The sequence below is a fragment of the Leptosomus discolor genome, chromosome 1 (assembly GCF_034619465.1).
Source record: "Leptosomus discolor isolate bLepDis1 chromosome 1, bLepDis1.hap2, whole genome shotgun sequence".
NCBI classification, from domain to species: Eukaryota; Metazoa; Chordata; class Aves; order Leptosomiformes; family Leptosomidae; genus Leptosomus; species Leptosomus discolor.
The window spans coordinates 76,612,229-76,628,112 of NC_141391.1; the positions used below are offsets into that span (position 1 = coordinate 76,612,229).

Sequence of the window (15,884 nt, forward strand, 5' to 3'; positions counted from 1 at the left end):
ATTTAACGAAAGGCCCGTGGGTCAAGATAAGGACAGTTGAATAAAGCCAAAGCAAAGGCTGCATGCAAAAGCAAAGAAAAACAAAAGGTTTATTCTCTACTTCCCATCAGCAGCCACGTCCCAGGAAGCAGGGCTTCAATATATATAGTGGTTGCTCCGAAAGACAAACATAAATAATGCCTGCCTCCCCACCTCCTCTTTTCACTTAGTTTATATGGCTGAGCAGACATCATATGGTATGGAATATTCCTTCGGTCAGTTTGGGTCAGCTGTCCTGGTTGTGCCCCCTCTCAGGATCTGGTCCACCCCCCGCCTACTGTTGAGGCGAGGAATGTTGGAGAGACAGCCTTGATGCTGTGTGAGCGCTGCTCAACTGTAGCCAAAGTACTGGTGTGTTATCAGCACCTTCCTAGCTACCACTACAAAGCACAGCATGGTGAGGGCTGCTGTGGGGAAAATTAACTCCATCTCAGATAGTCCAAGTACATTAGTGTATTCTGTTTTCTATAAAAAGAGGTGAAAATTGAGGGACACCATATAAAAATGAAAAATTCATTCAGGTTTGTCAGGAACTGACAGAAGTGTCATCAGGTTTATGGTAAATGCTGCTACTTGGGATATTCAAGGCAATGGAAAAACAGCTGAATCCAGGGCTCTCCAGTACCAAATGGCCTTTGGAAAGGCCCATCAAAATTCCATCTCCTAAGGTACTTTTCTGAATGGAATGCTGTTCTTAGCTGATCTGTGGTCAGAAAATAAAAGAAGATGATAGAAAACAGTGCTGTAATTGATAAACAGTTTATACAAAACCAATAGTATGTCTGCATCCAGCTTTGATCTTTGGCTCCAGGAAAAGAATAAGTGCTCCAAACAATATTTTAAGGGCTATCAAGGCCTTACTACATGAAATCTTGAAATCAGCCCGAAAACCCTTCCAAGCGAGACTGTAGATTTCCCATAGTCAGAAGAAGGCAAGCAGGTCAGCATTTAATTCCTACTAAAACCTGACAGAGAGTGAGACCTTTCTCTTCCTTCTTTGCTTAAACAGTTCAGAACTCACGGGCATTTCCCATGCACTCCTAAGACATGCTGGTAGGAGCAGGTACAGGCTCTGAACGTCCCTGGTGGTGATGCTGGCTTTAACAGAGCACTCACGGAGAAGTGAGTCATCCACACCCTGACTCAACCAAAAGCCAAACCATCCCCTTCCCAAGAGGTGCCTTCAACAAACGACTGAAAGCCAGCCTGATTGCTCGCTTTGCAGCAGAAGCTGGATCACTGCATAGGTAAATCTGACATGATTTCACAATGATGTTCACAGGATCAGAAAGTAAGAAAACCTGACTTCCTGATGGTATGGTTAGGATAGATGTGTGGGACAACAGCAATCCTAAGTCATGATCTCTGCACCAAAAACAGTGAGTGTATGTATCATAACGAGAGTTTGTGGCCTCTCTATCACAAACTGCTGTGTTGTAATAGACAATAGTGAGCCTACTCATTTCTTTCAAAGAACACCCTCTCCTTGGATTTTCTAAAGAACATTTTCTAGGGGTGAATTAGACAGCATCTTTGACTATTCCCATGAAAAAAAAAAAATGACGCTTTGCAGAAATCATAGTAAAAACTTGAGCATCACTTTTGTTTTTTCTTTTTTTCCCCCCTGAAGGCTTTGTTGTCTCTCTGCAGAGAAGAAAAGATGTTTGATACTCTTGGACTCATTTGCATGATTTGGTGGTGTATGATGCTGTTTCATCCCTTGCATGCTGACATCCAGTGCATCGGGGGTAAGTATGTTTTTTGCCTATATAATCTCAGAAACAGGGTTTAATTCCTCATTTATCGGAGATATTTGCAATTAATCTGACAATTGTCATCTTAAGCCTGACAGATGCTATCCTCTGCATTCAACAAAAACAATACCCTATCCTTACTGAACTTACTCTGTAACACTTTCCGCAGAGGCACAAGAATCACCTATTACAAATGTGAAAATGAATTGGAGAAAAATGGAACTGTCCTGGGAAAGCAGCAAGAATTTCTTTAAGTACAAATGTACCATCATGAACAGTGACATGGAACGTGTACCGAGAGAGGTAAACTTACTATTCGTTGAGATAAATAATTGCACCTTTTTCTTTACCCTTTATCAATTTCACTTACTTTGAAAAAATGAATCAGTTGTGGGTAAAATCTGATCAGTGATTGTTTGCAGTCTACTGCTTGATCTGTCAGAGTCTGTAGAAAGTTGTCACCAATGCCCAGATGCATTTACTGCAGCAGGAGCATCCCATGCATACCACAGAACTGAAGTTCTGGCACCAAAGTGGAAAGGAGGCGATAGCCTGAACTGTACCTACATTGAATCATGAATAGGGATGTAGCTGCTGAAAAAAAGGTGCTGTCAGACTAAGTGAGACTCCTAGAGAATTTAGACAGACTGAGCAAGAGAACTTTCAAATAAAATGTGAATTCCCCAAACACTGCCATAGATTTTCATTATCTCAAATTCTTCATTTGTTTCCCAGTAAATTGGATCATGCCTGTAGCACAGGTTGTGTTGTAAGCCCACATTATCCAAAGAAAAAAGTGGGAAGCTTGACAGAGAGATAGAGATGGTTTATTTAGCCTAGCAAAGCAGATGACTTAATGAGAAATACACATTACAAAAACACATCACATCTTTATTGAAAATTATAAGTATAATGCCTTAGACACCTTTCTGACCTCTGGGGAGGTCAGATGAGGGCTTCTGTTTTGCTTAATTCCATTGTGGTTCCCCCATTTATTGACCATCTTCTTGTTATGTCACTGGGGTACTATTAACCTGCTCTAATAGTTGTACGCTGGTGTAGGATCCAGCTCCTGAGCTGCAAAGATTTTATGTAGTTATGCTTTTGATCACTCAGCTCCGTTCTACAACACCCTCAAGAGCTGAAGTTAGCTTTTGAGCCTAAAACAGATACATATACACACAAGATTTTGGCCATGCGAACTGAGTTTATGAGTTGCACTTCCATATCCAGCATCTTCTAACACCAGCAGAGGAAAAACAGAGAAATAAAAAATGTTCTTTTTCAGGTGAATAGTTCACTATGCAGGTTTCCAGTGGAACAATACATATCTCTGCACAAAGGAGTATTCTTTATCATTGAAGTGCCAAACACAAACATCTCAAAAACCTGCAGCTTCATCCCTGGAGGTAATGTCTACCATCTGGGTAAGGTTTTCTCCATTTTCAATCTTTTAGAGGTAAGCACCACCTTAGAAAGCAGTTCCTTACACAGTAGGTAATTGCGCTTTTTCTATTAAAATTTTTTTTTGCAGATCTGATAAAATTATTTGCTTTGTAATGAATATTTCCACAATTCTGTGAGAGATGCATTACTACAAATGTATCAGTAATTGCATTATTCTCTTTCACACTAGGGCTCCGAAATGCCACTAAATTACAATAGTTTAAGGGTATATTAAAGTAACTGTTCCGGCTGGTACCAATTAAGGTATCAGAACACATTTCTTTATTGAATGCTTTTCTGCTGGGCTGTAGGTGAGTTTTTCGGGAGCCAGACTACAGAGCTAGCTAAAGGCACAGTCTGAAGTGCAACTCCAGGCACAGTGAAACGTGTGGAAACAGGAGGAGGAGAGGAAAGGGAATGCCAGTGACAAGCAGCTAGGGGCAACAGAATGTAGCAGTCTCCTAATCTGGCCCTGCTGCACACGTGCACGCACACACCCCCACACCCCCACCTCCCCACCCCCCTTGGGTTCCCTCAGCTGCTGTGCACGCTTTGAGCTGAGGCAAATCTTTACAGAGATATTCTGAGCCTGCCCCTTGTGGGAGTTAATCAAAGTGGGATTTAGGCAGATCCCAAGTTCATAATTCCAAACCTTAAGTTTTTATATCCTGTTTTCCCCTTCCTTCTCAACTCAGAGTTCTCCACTAAAATTGCCCAGTCACCAGTTCTCCTGCAGCTGTGCATAACTGGGGTAACTTGAACTTGACAGAGGTGATGAGATTAGCAGCTTGCTCATATCTGAGCAGAGGAAGGACTCTCTACTCATCTCTTCCTGGGGACTTGATGGAGGAAATCTCATGGTGACCCTCAAAATAGAAGCCAGGACACACTACCTCTCAAAGCCTCTCGCTTTTGGTCTTCCTCCCCAGCTGGCCCTAGCCTCCAAGCATGCAGGTTACCCAGGGGACTACCCCCTGCTGCCACAAGGGTGGCCTCAATACTGGGCGCTGGAGGAAGCTGAAGGCAGTAGCAGCGGAAGCCTCTACCCTTTTACTGAAGTTGGGGCACACCGCAGAAGGAAGCAGAACATTGGGAGAAGGAGAAGAGACAAGGAGGCTGACCGCACCTCCACAGCCCAGCCTCAAGGGAGCTTCCAAAGAAACGAGGTTCCCTATTCAATGTGCTCCAGAAAAGGAAGAGATCAAGTCACTGTCACACATATCAGGGTGGAAAGATCTAGCTAGGAGGCTATTTGATCGGAGGGCAGAAAAAAGCCCAAACTTACATTTAGAAGTCCCAGCTTTTTAAATGCTGTGTGTAAATGCTTCAGGAGCGGATTCCTGGGCATTAATTGCAAAAGGAGAAATACTTCTCTCTGTAGCACCAAGGATGGTGTTAAAAGGCAATGAGCCTTCATTTACGTGCGTGAACACTTTGTTCACTCCCAGGTTTCACAGTTCAGAGGCAGTCAAAATAGGTAAGAGTCCAGCTTTCTCTCAATTGTCATGCCTAACTCAAGCAATAATCAGCTGGAGCTGCAGGTGACTAACATATTTAAGCATGTGCCATGATCCTCCAGCTTGGAGCAGTCACACAATTTGTCCGCATCAAGGATATTCCTGTGTTTGTAGGCATGAATGGGTCGGCCATTGAAAACTTCTCCTGTGTGATTTATAACATTTCCCTCATGAACTGCACTTGGCAGGCAGGCAGGGATGCTCCAGGAGATACCCAATATTTTCTCTACTGGCAGAACTCAAGGTAAGTAGGTCTGCTTGAGTCTACGGAAGTCTCAGTTCTCATTCGATGCATCACACTGCCCACGATTAACTAAAATATCTTGCTACATACAGAGATGACGATGTGACGGAATGTGATCTTTATATTAAAGATGAAACTGGCAGAAACATGGGATGTAGATTCCATAATGTGAGGATAGAGACTGAAAAAGCTTACTTCCTGGTGAATGGGTCTAGCAAAGACTCCCTGATCCAGTTCTATGATAAGTACATGGACCTGTATAAGATTGGTAAGCAAATATTTTTATTTTATTACTGTTTTGCAAAACAAGGAAGTGGGGAATTTTCTCTGAAGAGAAAAGAAGAATAAAACAAAGTCTGTAGCCATCACAGGATCTTGCACCACAGGACAGACTTTGCTCCTGATAGTCGACAGAATATAGTTCCAAAAATTAACTAAAACAAGCAAAGGCAGAGGCAGCCTGAAATAACTGCTCAGAGAATCAGTGTAAACATATCCATGGAATCCAAGTGATGAAATGCAATGGTCAGACTTTCAAGCCACCTTTCTGATGGGCTCATTTTGCCATCCCTGAATTCCATGCCTCTCTCAGAGCCACAAGAGCTACGTGTCCTAAAACCAGAGGGAGGGTTCAACTTGCAAAGTAAAATTGCCTTAGTTAAATATATGGGTACCTATGTGTGAGCTAGGTGTTTGAGCTCCAATAAAGATCTGGGACATGATTCAGTTGCCTAAAAACATGCCTCTAGTGCCATTTGAGACACTCTCAGACACTTGAGGCACCCACAAGGCTTGCAGATGTGGCCCAGGACCTGTGAGAGACTAGGGTCCTCCTGGGTGTCCTATACGGTCTGAAATGTACAGTGTGAGACTGACTCCTGCCTGGAGCTGATGCAGGCTGTAAAGCCCAGACCTATTCAGATGAGCACACCTGCTCCATGGCGCACCAAACAGCTTTGCAGACATCATGGGCACTACCGATGAGGTCTCCACTGACTATAATGGTTAGACACTTAGGTCACACCTAGTCAAGTATATTGTAGGCACTGAAATTCAGATGACTTAATCTGCATGAATAATACCACATGCACAAAAACTTCCATCTTTTTTCCTATGGACACTTGCATTGTCAACATGAAATTTAGATGCAGAAGAAAAGGCACTCTGCTGATTGTACTACTGAATTATACAAAATCCTTATTTTTTTACATGAACTTCAGTTACTTCAGATATCCAACAACCAAAGTAATATATTCCCAAGTTTTGCTACTGTATTTTACTTGTTTACCAGGTAATGTTTGTTAACATCAGTAGCACACAGTTGTACATCTGTTGCTTCAACTTCACGTGTCTTTTGCTGTGAACACATGAGTTGTGGCTGATTACTGACCATGCCTACATTAATTATTCCATTTCTTTCCAGAAATCCTCACTCCTCCGTTAAATGTCACTGCTAGTTGTACTAGAGATTCAGAGGGTTGCATAATTACATGGCAACCACCCATTACAAGTCATGTGGAAAATATATGGTGTTTTCAGTATGAAATTAGCATACAAAATAAGGTAAAAGCAATTTCTTGATTTGTTTTTTTTCACCGTACCTATGTACATACATATCTATAACACAAACTTCTGTTTCCTTTACTTAATAACTTCTCTCTCATAAGCTGTGGTGTCCTCCTGCTCTAGCTCTGCTAGTCTCACACTCCACTGCTCATGACTTTATTTCAAACTAATCAGAGATGCAAAGCAGAAAAGCAGAGAGCAGGGAAACGTTATGAGGGGTGTCTGTCCAAAGACTGGGAGGGAACCTGCATGAGCACATCTCACAAGAGATGACCGTGTGATGGCAGCCTGCAACCTGCAATGAGGGCACTGCCTTGGTGGCAGCCCCCAGCCCAGGCCAGGGCCCCTCATGCTTGCACTGCTTCCCAGGGCATCTCGACTTCAGCTAGCCTGATAGCATTTCACAGGCACTGGAAAGCTCACAGCTGCCCCTCAATTTCAACACATGGGACCGTTTTGCCCCTCTCAGCCTCCACACCTCTCCTCCACCACCTCTCCCGCCATCCGTTGCCCTTTGGCAGCCCTCACTCTGATGCCATTCTTCTCCTGGAGCCTGGTTAAGCCAACCCAACCCCTGCCTGTCTACGCAGTGCCTCCCAAATCCTCCGTTTTGAAAGGAGCGCTGAAAGAGAAGACACTCTTCTGAAAAAATAGATACCAGCAACTCAGGGGAGAGCTCACACAGGCCCAGGGTAGATGTCTGCAATGGATGCGTTTGCTTTTCAGTCAGTTACCCTCTACTCTTTCTGCAGTCAGGTGTGGTGTTACCCATCTCCTTCCAAGGCAGATGACAGAAAAATCATGTCCCTAAAGTGCTTCTTTCTTTCCATTGGCTATATGAGAGGAACCTAAAATCGCAATCTTAGATGTAAGCATGTATGTACTAAAACTGAGCTGGGATTTCTCCTACACTACAGGCATAGCACTGCCAGCTTACCATAGTGACCACAGGAAAAGTGCAGGACCACACAGAGTGTGTACTTTACCATAGCTGAGGTATGTCTGGTTTCCACCAGGTACAATGGAGCAGAGAGGCTGAGGTGTCAACTCCTCCTCCACAAACCTCAGTGCCTAAAGGACTGATTTTAACACCCCTAAGGACAAACGTCAGGAAAATTCTTTGAGCCCAGGAGTTTGATAAGGAGGCAAGAAATAGCATTCTTCCTCCCCATCCCTGGGATACAAGTTTTACCATTACGTGATTTCCACATGTGGATGATGTCAGTGCCGTGACAAATTAGTGCTCCCTGACTACCCCATTTCCCAGCCACAGCTCAGTAGCTTACTGTAGCAGCAATTCCTCAGGCATTTGTGCCACAAGATCATTACAGGAAAGAGTAGCTAAGGGTTAAACATAAATTTACAACTGCAATAAAGCAATACATCATTAAATCTCATTAATTTGTTCAAAATAAGGCTTGCAGCTTGCAGGTTGTATGGATTGTCTTAATTTTGTATCTTGCATGTATTAATAGTATCTACCTTGGTAGCTATTTCAAGGAGCAATTGCAGTACATGTAGTTTTCCAGCTGGCTGGTATAATACAACAGTAAGATCTTGTGTGAAATACTTAGAATGTTTTAAATAAAGACATAGGCTACAACATATGACTAAAGCAATATTATCAAAACATTTCTTTTAAAGAAATACACTTTACCTCTCTTTTCCCATGCTACAGTCCAAATGGGTGGGTTTCAGCAGATTTCTACACTTAGGTGTGAAATTCTCACAGACTGAGACACCTTAATGTAGGTGTCTGGAAAAAAGCATGGATAACCCATAACAGCCAAAGCACATCTACAGCTTTGTGCAGCTGAGCAGTAGGTGCTTCATTCCCCTTTAGGTGCTATAGGTACTGAAGGTACCAGAGGTACCTCCATGGAGATGGCAGATATAACTCCCAACTTTCAGGAGAGTTAATCAGAAGTAAGGCAGCTAAAATGGCACTGCACACCTAAAATTTAAGTAACTCATTTGCACCCTCCCATTCACAGCACCGGCTGATGATTTCCATCATGTCCTAAGTTGAAAGAGCTGACAATGAGTAACAGGGAAATACTAGTCTACTGTAAAACGTAACCTACGTGGCGGGTATATTTTCTGAAATGAGACATTCCTTCCAATAACATCTTTCTGACTTTTCCATAATGCCAGCTATCCTTTTCATGTTACATGCGACATATGTTTCCAGGACCTCAGCTTTTCACTATTTTCTGCGATCCTCACTAAAATCAGTGCTGTCGAATTTCACTCCTTTTTGAAACTATCCTTTTTTTGCAAAATTTTCTGGTTCTTTGATCCAGTTAAAAGTTTGATTCTAGTTAATTACATTTTGACTGTATGGGATGTGTAAGAAGCTTTTCACAGTACTTTGGGAAAAGCCAATGAGTATGGATCATTCAGACGTCTAACAGAGACTTTGACTGGAAAGAGAGTAAACTTGCCGTTCACACAAATTTTCTGTCCCACGTTACCAAACTATTGTGAAATCACAGCTTCTAGATCTGCTGTGTCTGGAGGATGATTTGATTGCTTGCATAATTTGGATATATTTCTATTGGATGAGAATGCGCAGTGTAAATACGCCTTTAGAGGCAAATATAGCTTCACACAACCATTGTTAAATAGTTCATGTTTCCTTCCTTTTCTAAAATGAAATGGAGGAAACAAAAAATCTGAATAAAATTCTATATTCTGGGACATTACTGGAGCAAAATATCCAATTGATTTTTCAGTTTAAAATTACTTATGATCTATATAAGCCAGAAAATTAGAACAAAAGAGGGAGAAATATTTGATTATTTGTCAAGAAAATATTAAAAATTAGTATTTGTCTTCGGTTTGCAGGATGAGCCTGAAAAAAAGAAAAAGGATTCTCCTGTAAGAGTAAGTATTCTTGTCATATACAAAAATGTGCTTTTGCCCACTTAAGCATATACATACCGTCGCATAAAATAGAGTTACTTCTACGTTTTGTATCAATATAGCAATGAGAATTCAGGAAAATATGTTCCTGTGGTGTCTTTATATGTAAAGTTAGTACACCCCTTTTGGATGGGATAGCTTAAACTAGGCCGAATTTTTCATGAGTTTCACAAAACTTCACACTTCCCATTTATCACACAAATAGACTTTACTTAAGACAAATAAAAATTGGAAACATTATCTTTCTCCTATCTATTGGTGGAAAAATACAACTGTAGTTCAGGAGACCTAGACAGAGGGAATGGTGAGATCTTCAAAACCTGTGAAATTTAATACATACCATCAGTCTTTCTCTGACAATGAGTGGTCCGCTCAGCCTGGGAAACACCTTAAGCTTCACAGATTCCAGACTTTGTAGAAAGTATCATGAGACCAGATGATACATATCTGTTACTGGATTGTCTCAAAAATGTTAAGTCTGTTTAGCCAAGACAGGCACCATCTGGGGAATATTTGCATGATTAAACCTCATAAATGTTGCAAGGTGAATTTACAGGTTACTTCTCCAGATTCAGCTTTCTGTCCTTCTGTTCTTCGTAGGATCCATACAGAAGAGCAAGGAAAAAAAGTGTCCTTAAAGCATGATAAAATAAATTAAAGACCAAATAGGCTTCAAAATCCAATTTTAAACTTCAAAAATCAGAAAGATTCAGTGGAAGGATAAACTAATTTACCATGGTTTTAAATTTGGGGAGAATATTTAACCATTATATAGCCACAAAATCATACAAATTAGTTTTTTATAGAAACTGTATCATGAAATTAAACCCCAAATTTTATTAATATTTGCCTACGGGGTGAAATGCACAGTCTGATTGCTTTGATTTTAGGTAAGGAAGAACAGCTACGAATTCCAAAATTACAATGAGAAAAAAAAATACAATCTGAAAATCAGAGCACGTGGAAAAAATTGCCTCATAAGCTCAAACTGGGGGCAATGGAGTGAACCCATCGAGTTTGGTAAGACTGTGAAATACTATTTTAATATAGTTTTTTTTTTCCAGTATTACCATGTTTGCCTCCCTTTCTCCCTTGCACTCACAGATACAAACAAAATCTTAATTCTTATCCAATGACATAGAAGGAATGGGGTGGAAATTATTAATATGGAAGAGAAGCTCCAGAACTATGGCAACTAAGGCTGATACCAGCCTTTGATTAGTTTGGATTGTGAAGGCAGCAGTTACTCAGATGCCAGGGCTACAGGAACAGGCCAAGATAGACTCAGTCTTGTCTGCAGTACATCGGCTGCCTTTCAGTTATTTAAGTTTTTGCCATGAATATCACCCTCTTCCTTCCAATCTTCCTTTCCACCCTTTCCTCAACGCCCTTTTTACAGTTTCACCACTTTTGCTGTTACTTGTTCTCTGACTCTGTTTCTTCTACCCATTTTCCAGATTTTTTTTTTTTTAATTCTCTACATTTTAAATGTTTGAAATGGTTTTAAACCATAGAATCATAGAATCATTAGGTTGGAATAGACCTCTCAGATCAAGTCCAACCGTCCACCCAACACCACCATGCCCACTAAACCATGTTTACAAGTGCCACATCTACATGTTTTTTGAATGCCTCCAGGGATGGTGACTCCACCACTTCCCTGGAAAGCCTGTTCCAACGCTTAGCAACCCTTTCAGTGAAGAAATTTTTCCTAATGTCCAATCTAAACCTCCCCTTGCACAGCTTGAGGCCATTTCCTCTGGTCCTATGGCTAGGTACTTGGGAGAAGAGACTGAACCCCACCTCACTACAACCTCCTTTCAGGTAGCTGTAGAGAGCGACAAGGTCTCCTCTCAGCCTCCTCTTCTCCAGACTGAACAACCCCAGTTCCCTCGCCTGCTCCTCATAAGACCTGTTCTCCAGACCCTTCACCAGCTTCGTTGCCCTTCTCTGGACACGCTCCAGCACCTCAATGTCCTTCTTGCAGTGAGGGCTCCAAAACCACACACAGTATTCAAGGTGCAGCCTCACCAGTGCCCAGTACAGGGGCACGATCCCTTCCCTACTCCTGTTGGCCACACTATGTCTGATACAGGCCAGGAGGCTGTTGGCCTTCTTGGCCACCTGGGCACACTGCCGGCTCATGTTCAGCCGGCTGTCGACCAGCACCCCCAGGTCCTTTTCTGCTGGGCAGCTTAACAGCCGCTCCTTCCCAAGCCTGTAGCGCTGCGTGGGGTTGTGGTGACCCAAGCGCAGGACCCGGCCCTTGGCCTTGTTGAACCTCATAGCATTGGCCTCAGCCCATCGATCCAGCCTGTCCAGATCCCTCTGCAGAGCCTTCCCACCCTCAAGCAGACCAACGCTTCCACCCAATTTAGTGTCATCTGCAAACTTACTGAGGGAGCACTCGATCCCCTCATCCAGATCATCAATAAAGATATTTAACAAGACGAGTTCCAATACTGAGCCCTGGGGGACACCACTTGTGACCGGCCGCCAGCTGGATTTAACTCTATTCACCACCACGCTCTGTGCTGGGCCATCCATCCAGTTTTTAATCCAGTGCAGAGTGCGCCTGTCTAGGCCATGAGCCACCAGCTTTCCTAGGAGAATGCTGTGGGAGACAGTGTCAAAGGCTTTACTAAAGTCCAGGTAGATGACTCAAGTGAACCTTTTTGACAAGGCTCTGTAAGAAGTCAAGTTGAAGCCCTTCAGATTATTCAAAAAATTAGGTGAAATTTGCATTCATTATTGACAGTCACAAAGGTAGCTTTTTGGCATGCAATATATTTTTCTCTCTTCAATGTTTCAGGTCGAGGAAAAGACTACTTTATTTTTGTGATTTTATTTCTGCTAGCACTTGGAACAATCTCAGTGATGCTGCTCCAATATTATCTTTTCAAAAGGTAAATCAACCTTATTGATGTAGAAACTATTGATACAGTATTATTTCTATGAAACACATTCCTCCTATCTCCTACCTTCCTACCTACAAACTTAAATACTCTGATTATCAATGTCATAGAATCATAGAATCATTTTGGTTGGAAAAGATCTTTAAGATCATCACATCCAACCATTATCCTAACACTATCAAGCCCAACACTAAACCATGTCCCTAAGCACCACATCTACACATCTTTTGAATACCTCCAGCATTGCTGTGGATGACACTTCAGCATGCAAAATCACAAGTGAATAGGATAGGAAAGGAGGCAAAAGGATGTTAGTAAGTGACTCATTCCACCAGATCCTGCAAAAATATTTCTGTTCTTACTTTTAAGCATTTAATATCCACATCACTTTGAAGCCATTGGCTGCATACAGTACCAGACAAGAGGGAATCAGGACAAACGAACGTGTCATTATTTTGATAAAACTTCTCCCTTACTGGTGGAAGAAAGTTTTGTCACACGATTTATTGAGAGTCATTGTTTATAAATTATTTAAGGTGCCTCTTGTCACAAGATAAATTTTGGTTACCCAAGTGGTAAGTATAATAATAGTTGCCCATCAGTCTACACTCAAAATATTTTACTTTTCACTTAGTGATTTGTAGAGCAATAGCCATTTAATCTTGTGCCCTTAAGGCACAATATAAAACGTTTCTGTAAGTTCTATTACCACTATTTTTAATTTCTTCACAATCCCATTTTCTACCCAAAGGTGTTGCAATTTCAAGAGTATATTTTCTCCCATACCACAACCAAGAGACAAATTGAATACATCAACAGATGAAGATAGCCAGGTATGCTTTCTTTTCAGTTCAGTCAAATTTGTTAACTATCAACCACAACAGGCCAAAGACTAGCAGAACTGGCATATAGAGACAAGCATTAAATTTGGTCCATTAAAATCTAATTTGCTCTCATGCCAAGTATGCTGTTTTGAAGCTAGAAATGCTGCGTGCCAATGCTGAGACTAGAGATTATCCTGCATGTATTTGCAGCCATATTTTAAGACCAGAGTTTTCACTTTTACTGAGACTGGCAATTTCTGTATGTACCAGTTTTGCTTGGTTGCCATTCATACTTTGAAAATAACCTAAGTGAGGAAGCATTTGCCATTAGCATTTTCAAATAGCAATGATCATAATACAATGTGTATGCATATCTTATAAGTCTGACCTATACCCATGTAAAAATCCCGTTGTATCAAATCATTAAAATCAATAGGGCTGAAAAGTCTCAACAGCCTAACTAGCCTTCCTCTTTGCTTCAGCATAGGATTAGCTACGACAGTTTCAATGTTTTGTGCAAATTGCATTCAACGATATTCTGCAGCTTCCCTATGCAGCCTATCCTAACGTTTAATTATCCTTACTTTCAGAAATCTTTTTTATTAGCCTGTTGTACTGCACTTAAATTCCATCACTTCTTATCCTTATTCCTTTCCTGTTTACGGTATCTTACATGCTCACACACTGTCAAGGTAATTAACTCTTCCAGTGTTTCTTCATGTGTCATGACAACCAGGCTTCAAACCATTCATGCTTCTCTTCTAATTTGTCCATTTGAACAGTGGTGTGTATAGTATCCTCATAGTGAGGGAAAGCCCTGTATCAGCTGGCTAAAGTAAAGATGTACTTTAAGTCAATAAATCAGGGTAGTCGTTTATGGCCTACATTTCAGTGGGCAACACCACCCTTTTCAATGAGGCTTTCAAAAGTGACACTGAAATTTTCCTTTACCAAGAATCCTCAAAGCTATTACTACTAAAATTCCCTAGTTTTGCTAACTATATACCAGCATATTGTCTTGACTTATTTGTCTTTGGTCCTACCATCTTTGGCTTTAATAGAAGGCAGGTAGCAATGTAACTTGGATGAGTTTCCTCATACACCTTAAGTCAGAAATACCTGCTATCTCACTTCATATCAGGCTGACAGAGTTAAGACCACAGAGCAGCAGCAGTCCAGGGTCCATCACATTATTACATAGCAATTGCTAGTAAAGTAGCAACCAGTCCTTCAAAAATTGCAGGCTCTCTGGATTGCTTGCTGTTACTAAACTTAAGGGGCTTCCAAATTCCTGTGCGTATACTACCAGAATTACTCAAATCACCCCACTACAACCCCGAAACCTTTGTGGATGTGGTTTTGTAAACGTTGGCACAGGCACTTCCACACAGGCAGCAACTTATCAGCGGAAACTGTCAAGAGTTCAAGTGAAGCCCTCAGCTCAGGCTGCCTCACACCTGCCAACAGGCACTGTGAAGAGGATTCGTAACTCTGACATGTCTTAACAGTTTCTACACCCCTGTTTGCCTAGTTTAATTTAGTCCTAAAGCCTAGTTTTATCTTACGTCTTATCTCCACACTCAGGTATCCTTAACACTGATGGAATGTTGCAATTCTTCAAAGCAGCTAATAAAGCACAAATAGGTTCTCTCAGGAGAGCTCTCCTCCTCCATTGAATACCAGGACTCTCTCTTCCTGGCATTTAGTGTAATATATCTATGAGTTTTGTAACCTGTAATACCTTTTGCTAATAACACCTTTTAAAATCTTCTACTTCCTCATTTTGTCCCTACTTACTTGATGACCTTTCTCATTATTTGTCCTGTTGCACAACACTTTTCCTTAGATCACTGAAAAACCTCACGACTTACAGCCCTAACCTTTCTGCACTGAGTTGCACTTGTGTCCTTAACACTCGTGTTAAACTGTCAGATTTCCTATTTGCTGTGGGTAAGATCCTATCAACATTTTCACATAGTGCATTCCTCTAATCAATTTTATTTTACTCATCTTCCTTCGCTTTTGGGTCATTCTCACCGCAAATGCTTTCCTCACCCTCACTCAGAACTTTAATACTTTGTTTTCCTCTTTTCCTGAATTAAATACATTCCAAGCACTTGCAAGACACGCTCTGTGTGGAGATGCATTGTTTTCCTCCGAGAGTGGGAGCAGCACAAAACACCATGACCACGAAGTCCTGCCATGCTTACCAATCCTGCAGATTTCCTAGGCAAAATTCCCCAAGACACCCTGGCTTGCTCTGTAACATACCTTCCCCCCCCCCCCCCCCGCCCCAGTACTACCTCCTCCTACTTTAAAAAAAAAAAACAAAAAAACAAAAAAACACAAACTTGTCCCCCCTCACTATTTGAGCCCCAAGCACTGTATCAGTACTACGATCTTGCCTTGCAACTCCCACTCTTGTAGAGCTCCAGGTTAACCAACACAAAACCACATGATAAAGCCAACACGTTTTCTCTGTAAGTCAACGCCTACATATGAAAAACTCAGCCAATACTCACCGAATATATTTCTTCTGCTGTCTCAGTTAAGGCTGTCCAGCATTTAAATCAACTTCTGTTCTTTTCCGCTGACAAGCAGCTAGTGCTGATCATACATGTCAAAAGTCAAAACAATCCTTAACTGTCCTTAAT

General features: G+C 41.5%; 1 protein-coding gene across 1 annotated transcript; it reads left to right on the forward strand.

Moving 5' to 3' along the window:
* Window positions 1-629: 629 nt before the first annotated feature.
* On the forward strand, window positions 630-12,401 carry LOC104347957 (granulocyte-macrophage colony-stimulating factor receptor subunit alpha). Its single transcript, XM_086481956.1, has 10 exons — window positions 630-707; window positions 1,670-1,787; window positions 1,963-2,096; window positions 3,082-3,202; window positions 4,871-5,000; window positions 5,093-5,268; window positions 6,424-6,563; window positions 9,414-9,446; window positions 10,382-10,511; window positions 12,304-12,401. Exons 1-10 carry the CDS (start codon window positions 630-632, stop codon window positions 12,399-12,401), a joined length of 1,158 nt encoding a protein of 385 aa, XP_086338082.1.
* Window positions 12,402-15,884: the final 3,483 nt, after the last annotated feature.

Coding starts and splice junctions, on each gene's coding strand:
- LOC104347957 (XM_086481956.1), top strand. CDS start 630: ATGGAAAAACAGCTGAATCCAGGGCTCTCCAGTACCAAATGGCCTTTG. Junction 1,788..1,962: donor TGACATCCAGTGCATCGGGG/GTAAGTATGTTT, acceptor CACTTTCCGCAG/AGGCACAAGAATCACCTATT. Junction 2,097..3,081: donor TGGAACGTGTACCGAGAGAG/GTAAACTTACTA, acceptor GTTCTTTTTCAG/GTGAATAGTTCACTATGCAG.